This window comes from Vicia villosa, linkage group LG4, assembly GCF_029867415.1.
Source record: "Vicia villosa cultivar HV-30 ecotype Madison, WI linkage group LG4, Vvil1.0, whole genome shotgun sequence".
Lineage (NCBI taxonomy): Eukaryota > Viridiplantae > Streptophyta > Magnoliopsida > Fabales > Fabaceae > Vicia > Vicia villosa.
The window spans coordinates 31,179,498-31,189,144 of NC_081183.1; the positions used below are offsets into that span (position 1 = coordinate 31,179,498).

The 9,647-nt window shown below is 36.2% G+C and overlaps 1 protein-coding gene across 1 annotated transcript; it reads right to left on the bottom strand.

The window, feature by feature from the left end:
• Positions 1 to 8,402: 8,402 nt before the first annotated feature.
• Positions 8,403 to 8,996, bottom strand: LOC131596985 (uncharacterized). The gene has a single exon (XM_058869709.1). The coding sequence runs from the start codon at positions 8,994 to 8,996 to the stop codon at positions 8,403 to 8,405; it is 594 nt and encodes a 197-aa protein (XP_058725692.1).
• Between the last annotated feature and the right edge of the window lie 651 nt (positions 8,997 to 9,647).

Sequence of the window (9,647 nt, forward strand, 5' to 3'; positions counted from 1 at the left end):
CCATATCTGCAAAATTCTCAAACTGCTTTGGCTTTTCAAGACCAAGCTTATCATCAAATCTGATATTGATTGATTCTTCTACAACCAATGTTTCAGTATTGTATACTCTGTAGCCTTTAGAGCGTTCAGAATATCCAAGAAGGAAACATTTTTGTGCCTTAGAATCAAACTTACCAAGATGATCTTTAGTATTCAAAATAAAACACACACATCCAAAAGGATGAAAATATGAAATGTTGGGCTTTCTGTTCTTCCACAATTCATAAGGAGTCTTATTTAGAATAGGTCTTATAGAGATTCTATTCTGAATATAACATGCAGTGTTTATTGCTTCTGCCCAAAAGTGCTTAGCCATATTGGTTTCATTGATCATGGTTCTGGCCATTTCTTGTAGAGTCCTATTCTTTCGCTCTACAACTCCATTTTGCTGTGGAGTTCTAGGGCAAGAGAAATCATGGGCAATACCATTTTCTTTGAAGAACTCCTCAAAGAATCTGTTCTCAAATTCACCACCATGATCACTTCTGACCTTTATGATTTTGCACTCCTTCTCAGATTGAATCTGAGTGCAGAATTCAAAGAACACTGAATGAGACTCATCCTTGTGTTTTAAGAACTTTACCCATGTCCAACGGCTATAATCATCTACGATGACTAATCCATATTTCTTCCCTCTGACAGATGCTGTTTTGACTGGTCCAAACAGATCAATGTGCAGAAGTTCTAACGGCCTTGAGGAAGAGACAACATTCTTAGATTTGAATGCAGGTCTGGAGAACTTGCCCTTCTAACATGCTTCACAAAGAGCATCTGATTTGTATTTCAGATTTGGGAGTCCTCTGACCAGATTTAGTTTGTTAATCTGAGAAATCTTTCTCAAACTAGCATGTCCTAATCTTCTGTGCCAGACCCATTGCTCTTCAGAAACAGACATAAGGCAAGTCACCTTCTGCTTCTCAAGATCTGAAAGATCAATCTTATAAATGTTGTTCTTTCTCTTGCCTGTAAATAGGATTGAGCAATCCTTCTGACTTACAGCCTTGCAAGACTTTTGATTGAAGATTATGTCATAACCATTGTCACTTAATTGACTTATGGACAATAAGTTATGCGCTAATCCTTCTACAAGAAGTACATTAGTTATGGAAGGAGAGTTACCAATACTTATGGTTCCAGAGCCAATAATCTTGCCCTTATGATCTCCTCCAAACTTGACTTCTCCACCAGATTTAAGCACCAGGTCTTGGAACATAGACCTTCTTCCCGTCATGTGTCGCGAGCACCCAGAGTCCAGGTACCATGACATTGTGTGTTTTGTCTTCTTTGCTGCTAAGGATATCTGCAACATAAATTATCTTCTCCTTAGGTACCCACAATTTCTTGGGACCTTTCTTGTTAGTTTTCCTCAAGTTCTGATTGAACTTGGGTTTAGCATTATAAGTAACAGGAGGAACATCATGATATTCTTTAGGTTTGGCAGCATGATATCTTTTAGGTTGTCTCACATGCTTCTTGGTGTGTGTAGTGTTAAAGCTTTTGGCATGTGAAGTGAGCCTAATATCATGTGAGTGGCCATATTTGAACTGATCATACAATGGCTTGTATGTGATTTTCAAATCATCAACAGGTTCAAATTTGTGTGAGGTATCACCCTCATAGCCAAAACCAAACCTTTTGTTTCCAGAGACACCATATATCATAGAAGAAAGATGACTTCTGCCAATACTTCTAGATAGGAACTTTGTGAAGCTCGAGTCATATTCTTTCAGAATATGATTGAGGCTAGGAATGGATTTTTTTGATTCAGAAGGAGATCCAATATCTTTGGATAATTTTAAAACTTTTTCCTTCAGTTCAGAATTTTCCACTTCTAGCTTCTTAGTTTCAAATTCAAATTGCTTTTTCAGCTTTTTGTATTTGATACTAAGATGAGCCTTGAGTTCCAGAAGTTCAGTTAAATTGGAAACTAACTCTTCTCTAGATAGTTCAGAAAATACCTCTTCAGAATCTGATTCTGATGTAGATTCTGATCCATCATCCACTGTGGCCATCAGTGCAAGGTTTGCTTGCTCTCCTTCAGAGTCTGATTCTGATTCTGATTCAGAATCATCCCATGTTGCCATAAGACCTTTCTTCTTATGAAACTTCTTCTTGGAATTTTCCTTCTGAAGTTTTGGACATTCATTCTTGAAGTGTCCAGGCTCATTGCACTCATAGCAGATGACCTTCTTCTTGTCAGATCTTCTGCCTCTAGAAGATTCTCCTCTTTCAGGCTTCTTTGAACTTCTGAAGCTCTTGAACTTCCTTTGTTTGCTCTTCCATAGATGATTCACCCTTCTGGAGATCATGGACAGTTCATCTTCTTCTTCTGATTCTGATTCTTTAGAATCTACTTCTTCAGCCTGAAAAGCGTTAGTGCATTTTTTATAATTAGATTTTAATGCAATAGACTTACCTTTCTTCTGAGGCTCATTTGCATCCAGCTCTATCTCATGGCTTCTTAAGGCACTGATTAGCTCTTCCAAAGAGACTTCATTCAGATTCTTTGCAATCTTGAATGCAGTCACCATTGGACCCCATCTTCTGGGCAAGCTTCTGATGATCTTCTTTACATGATCAGCCTTGGTGTAGCCTTTGTTCAGAACTCTTAATCCAGCAGTTAGCGTTTGAACTCTTGAAAACATCTTCTCAATATTTTCATCGTCCTCCATCTTGAAGGCTTCATATTTCTGGATTAGAGCAAGAGCTTTGGTCTCCTTGACTTGATCATTTCCTTCATGGGTCATTTTCAATGACTCATATATATCATAGGCAGTTTCCCTGTTAGATATCTTCTCATACTCAGCATGAGAGATAGCATTCAGCAAAACAGTCCTACATTTATGATGATTTTTAAAAAGCTTCTTTTGATCATCATTCATTTCTTGTCTTGTAAGCCTTACGCCAGTAGCTTTCACTGGATGTTTGTAACCATCCATCAGAAGATCCCATAAATCACCATCTAGACCAAGGAAGTAACTTTCAAGTTTATCTTTCCAGTATTCAAAGTTTTCACCATCAAATACTGGTGGTCTAGTATAACCATTGTTACCATTTCCATTGTATTGCTCAGCTGAGCCAGATGTAGATGTATTTGTTGGAATTTCACCAGACATCTTTTACTGAAGCGTTTTTCTCTTCCTGAATCTTCTCTAAACACGGTTAAGTGCTTGCACCTTAGAACCGGCGCTCTGATGCCAATTGAAGGATAGAAAAACACTTAGAAAGGGGGGGTTTGAATAAGTGTAGCTTTAAAACTTGTAAGATAAAAACAATTTGCACAATGATTTTTATCCTGGTTCGTTGTTAACTAAACTACTCCAGTCCACCCCCTTGGAGTGATTTACCTCACCTGAGGATTTAATCCACTAATCACACGAGATTACAATGGTTTTCCACTTAGACAACTTCTAAGTCTTCTAGAGTATACTGATCACAACCTGATCACTCTAGGAACAATTTGCCTAGATACCCTCTAAGACTTTCTAGAGTATACTGATCAACAACCTGATCACTCTAGTTCTTACAACTTAATGTAAATAAATTCTTTTAAGAGTTACAATGCTTCTTATAAAGCTATTATCACAACTGTGATTTTCTCTTAAGTTTAAGCTTAATCTCACTAAAGTATTACAACAGCAATGTAGTGAGGTTGATGATGAAGTTTGAGAGCTTTTGAATTGAACAGTGTTTCAGCAAGTTGGTTCAGAGTTTGTAATTCGTAGTTCGTAACCTTGCTTCTCATCAGAACTTCATATTTATAGGCGTTTGAGAAGATGACCGTTGGGAGCATTTAATGCTTTGCGTATTCCGTACAGCATTGCATTTAATGTTTCACTCTTTTGTCAACTACCTCGAGCCTTGCTTTCGCTGTGTCTACTGACATTGCCTTTCATAGCTTTCAACGTTCCTTTTGTCAGTCAGCGTAGCCTGCCAGCTAGTACTTGCTTCTGATCTGATGTTTGTGTGAACAACGTTTGAATATCATCAGAGTCAAACAGCTTGGTGCAGAGCATCTTCTTGTCTTCTGACCTTGAAGTGCTTCTGAGCGTGATACCATGAGAACTTCAGTGCTTCTGCTTCTGATCTCAAGTTCTTCTGATGCTTCCATAGACCTATGTTCTGATTCTGCTTGACCATCCTCTGATGTCTTGCCAGACCATGTTCTGATGTTGCATGCTGAACCTTCGAAGTCAGTGCTTCTTGCGCTGATTTTGTGCATACTCTTTATATAATTATTGAAATGGAAATTGTATAGTATTAGAGTACCACATTATCTCATACAAAATTCATATACATTGTTATCATCAAAACTAAGAATATTGATCAGAACAAATCTTGTTCTAACAAATAAAACACCAATCCCCGGTAACGGCGCCATTTTGTTGAAGCGGTAAAGCAGCAAGCAACAAAAATTTTAGAAGTACTACTCTGGGAAAAATTATCGTCTCCACAGGGACTAGTGCATTGAACTGTCGTTCAACAGTTTCCGCAGTTATGAATTTGGATTGAATTGGTAAAGCATAAAAATGGAAAAGTAAATATCAACACGAAAAGAATTCATTTTTCAGAAAGAAGAGACTTATCAGGCATTGCATATAATCTACTTCTCACGAACTTAAACTTATCGACCAGTTATACTCAACCTACAATACTCATCAATATCATCAAGCATCGCTCACACCCTAAGTCATTTCTAACCCAAAGTAGAGAGAACTACTATATCATCTCAGCGACGATCTCTCAGCCAACCTCAACAACACAACAGACAACCGTATTGCTCGCGTCGACGATCTCTCAACCAACACAAACAACACAGAGGCATTAAGCTTCGATACCCACAGCGAAAATTAGCTCCAAAAACTATCTCTAGAAATTAGAACTAATAGATATCCATCCCTAATCAAGATTTGTGAGGTATATGTCTATAATAACCCAAATCCAAACATAAAGCAAAAAGATTAAGGAAGACATCAATAATGATTTGTAAAGAAAGCTTTATACAACACCATGATCAACAAATATACATGAGTTTAAAGTAAAAACATATACAAAACCCAACCAAAGAGAAAATACACAAAGAGGAAGAGAAATAAACCAAAAATCTCCCGGTTTGTCAGCTCCGATCGATGATCAATTCACCCCGGATCATCCGTATGCAAGCTCCGAAGTTGTTTTCTAAGCTAATCTAACTAAAAAATGTTTGGTGATGGAGAGGGAGCAAAAAATACCCAAACCATAACCTAAAAATTGTGTTTTGGCTCTTAAAACGTGTTTCAGTCAGCACCGCTTCGCCCGGCGGCTCAAGACACCAACTTTTCACGTTTTATGGTCAGTCAGGCTCGCCCGGCAAAATACACCAGAAACAACAAAAATTCTGCTTTGTTTCGGCCATAACTTGAGATTTGCGCCCGGTTTGAAGCGTTGGAAAGCTTATTCAATGCTGTATATAACAATGACAAATTGGAAACCAAATTGATGATTTTATAATCCTTATTTTGATCCTTATTCTTTGATGAATTGATTTTGTTGCTCAAAATCGTGCGTTTGAAGTCGTGTCTTCGACACTTTATTGCTCATTCTCAAAATACGGCTCAATACCTACCAAATGAATAGAAAACTATCAAATGGTACATAAATGAATCAAAAACACGAGTATACACAAACTAAACGTATTCACACAAAAGTTGGGTTTATTCAACCGAAATTAACAACAAAGAGTCGATAAGTGCACTAAAAAGTATATGCAAAAATAACTACAATTTGCACATATCAAGTTCTCCATTTATATTAAATTTATAGGACACAGTAGTTACACCAGTTGTGATCCATCTAATGAATTGGTTGGGAAACCCAATTTCCCTCAAAATACAATCAAGTGCATTCCAATTAACCATATCATAGGCTTTTTGGAGATCCACTTGCATCATCACTCTAGGAGTCCCACCTTTCCTCTCATAGCCCTTTAGCAACTCATAAGCTAGGAGAATGTGATTGTGTATATTTTGTCCAGGCACAAAAGCTGCTTGATTCTTGCTAATGATGCTTGGCAACACCCTACCCATCCTTTGTGTCATAATTCTTGATATGATTTTGTACAAGGCAGTACATCCAGCTATAGGCCTATAATCCTTCATGTATTTGGCAGGCTCACCTTTAGGAATTAGAGTAACTACAATACTATTAAAAGGCTTGTACATGGCTCCCTCTTCAAAAAATTCTCTAACAGCACTTATAACATCACTTTTGATGACTGTCCAACTAGCTTTAAAGAAACCAACCCCATAGCCATCAATTCCAGGACTTTTCATATCATCAATCCCTTTGAGGGCAATCAAAATTTCCTGCTGTGTGACTCTGGCAATCAGACTTTTCCTCTGGTCCATATTAAGCTGGGGCCCATGCCTCATGGCTTCTACATCAATATGGATAAGTGTACTATCTCTTTTCCCCATGAGTTGACCATATAACTCAAACACCTCCCTTTCAATATCTTTAGTAGTGTGAAGAATGGTCCCATCCTCCTTACAAAGATGACTCATATTCATGTGATTCTGCTTTGCTTTTATAGATGCATAGAAAAAGGAGTTGTTACCATCACCTTTCCTCAACCAATCTATCTTGGATCTCTGCAAAAGCATCTTCTCTTCTAGGTCATTTAGGTGGATTAGCTCTTGTGTACAACATTTCGCCCTCTCAATAATCCTCCTATCCATTCTATTGGCAACCAATTCCTCTTGGGCATTATTGAGTTTAGTCCTTGCCTCATTAATTTTCTGGCTTATATTTGAAATAGGCTTACTAAATATTATGATATCTTTCCATAATCTCATGAGTTTCTTCCATAGAACAGCCATAAGTTTGCCCATGATTTGTTGATCCCAGCTCTTCTTAACCATATCCAAAAAACCTCGTAGCTCAGCAACACAATTGGTAAATTTGAATTTTCTATTACCTTTACTTATGCTACTCTTATCATTTACATGTAGCATGGCATGATCTGACACATGAGGGGGTAAAACTTTCAGAGTAGCATCCATATTATCTTTGAACTAGACAACATTTCCCAACAATCTATCAATCCTGGAATATATTGTGCCTATTTTTTACCAGTTATTTCTGACAAACAACCGATAGTCTTCCAAAATGTTTAAACAATCTGGTTACTCGCAGGATCGACTAGATTGATCCTAGGACATTGCCAAATAGTGTTTCAGTAATTCGATTCATATTCAATAATTTCTCTAGTTTGTAAATATATACAACTTTCTAATGTTAATTGCAATAAGTAAATGACTTCAAAACGAAATAAAGTAAATGCATATACAACATAAACTTCGACTTAAAATATAACTTTGCATTAAACAAATAACATGAAATGTAAATATGATGTTCTTCACACATACATTGTTTCAGCAAAGACTCTTTTCTCTCACGCTGGTACTTCGAGTATTTTTGTGAATTTTTGTATATTGATTCGAACATATCAATCTAAACAATAGCACTCTTATTTATACTATTTCGACCCTAACGGTCTCTACATAGATCTTTGCCACGTTCGATATTTCGAACGTTCATTTCGTTTCAGATGCTCCCACGCGTCCGCTAAACAAAACTGTTCCATTTAAAATTCAAATCTTCCCGCTTTAGCATTTCGATCATGCCATCGCTTCCGTCGAAGGATACTTGTAAATACTACAAAAACTACTCTTGGTCGAATAACACTTCTTCCAAAGAGAAACTCTTTAAATAGCTCTATGAGAACTATTTCTTCATCATAATGACAATTGTAGGTCTAAGCCCTAGGAGATGGGAGCTAATCTCCGTGAGCTTACCTACTTTATTAAGCCCCCTAACATTCCAAGACTCTATCACGCCCCTTTTCATATGGCCACAAGAGGCTCACTCTCAACCTCAAGTGCCTGGAAAACATTATCACAATTAATTTTAGAAGAAGATCCAACAAAAACTACACTTTTACCTCTATCACTTGTAGCTTTCCCAACTGTTGTCCAAGTCCCCTCTTCTACAATTGGTTGGTTCTCTTTCATCTCTGGTGTAGGCACTTTCAGAACAGGGTTGTCAGCTTTTGGTCCCTCTTCAATCTTTCTCCTTTGGAATCCATTTTTTCACTTTTTCTCCTTCTCCACAGGTGTGCCCTATTTTCTGACACTTCTCACAAAAATCTGGTTTCCATTCATATTCTATTGGTTGCTTCCTTTTCAACCCTTCCTCATCCTTTATAGTGACCTCTTTTACCAATTATTCAGTAATGTCCACCTCCACCAAAATTCGAGCATAAGAGACTCTCAATCTATTTGTTGTACATTCATCTGTTACCATAGGATTTCCAATAGCACTCCCTATTTTTTAAGGCTATGCTCTCCCCACAGGTGAAGTGGTAATTTGGGAAGCTTGATCCAGATGGGAAGTGTCCTTAGCAAGTCCTTCTTAAGGTCAAAATCAGGTCTCCATTCTTTCAAAATCATATGCATGTTTCTTATAGAATACGGTTCTTTCATCATGACTTCATCCCTGTCCTCAAAGGAATTGAATCGGAGCAGGAAGTAACCATCATCGTGGAAATACATATCTGGGAGTTTCACATAATTCCAAGTCTTTATCATGTAATTCTTCGACATATTCATGCTCAAATCACCCTCTAAGACATACAGGATCATCGAATTTTCCCAAAAGCGAATCTCTGATTCAATATCTTCCTTCTCAATTTCGACCTCCACCTCACCATTCACCATCTTTGGTGCAACATATTTTATCGCTCTGCCTTTCATCGGATTCCAATTGTCACTCAGAACATCCACACATAGCTTTCGTTCCTTTGGATCCTTCATTGGTTCTGTTAGGGTTTCGTGTATTTTCACTTCCTCATTCGCCTTTGTAGCTTTGTCACTAGGATCATCTTCTTCACTTGCCACGCTTTCCACCTCCGTTTGCATCACCGGAGATGGCTGAGAAGTCGGTGAAGGATGAGAATTATGTGACGGAGGCTGATAATTTATTATGTTAAATAAATTTATTTTTAATAATAATTTGAACATATATAAAACTAAAATTGATCAAGTGAAAATAAATTAAACGTAAATATAATTTTTTTAAATAGAAATAAATGTATTTTAATATTTATTAATAATAAATTCAATGTATTGTTTTTATAATTTGTAATATTGTATTTTAATAATAATTATTAAATATTAAAATAATGAATATATGATACTTTCAATTTGATTTATATTTTCAGTTTATTATTATTTTATTATTTTCATTTTTTAATATAATAAATATTAAAATAATGTTTTTTTAATAATTATTTAATTTGTAATTTCAATTTAATTATAATATACTATGTAAAATAACGTTTTAATTTTTGAATATATACTATCTAATATTAACGTATTCATTTTGGAATAAATAGTACACATGTAAAATAATATTTATGTAATAAATAAGCTAAATAATAAAGGTCCACGTTAGTCCTTTCCATCTATTTTTTTTTTAAAAAATTAACTTTTTCACTAGTATAATTCCAAAATATTGCCTTGTCCAAGATTCAATCTAAGAACACTTTAATTGCTGCTATTCATCTTTAC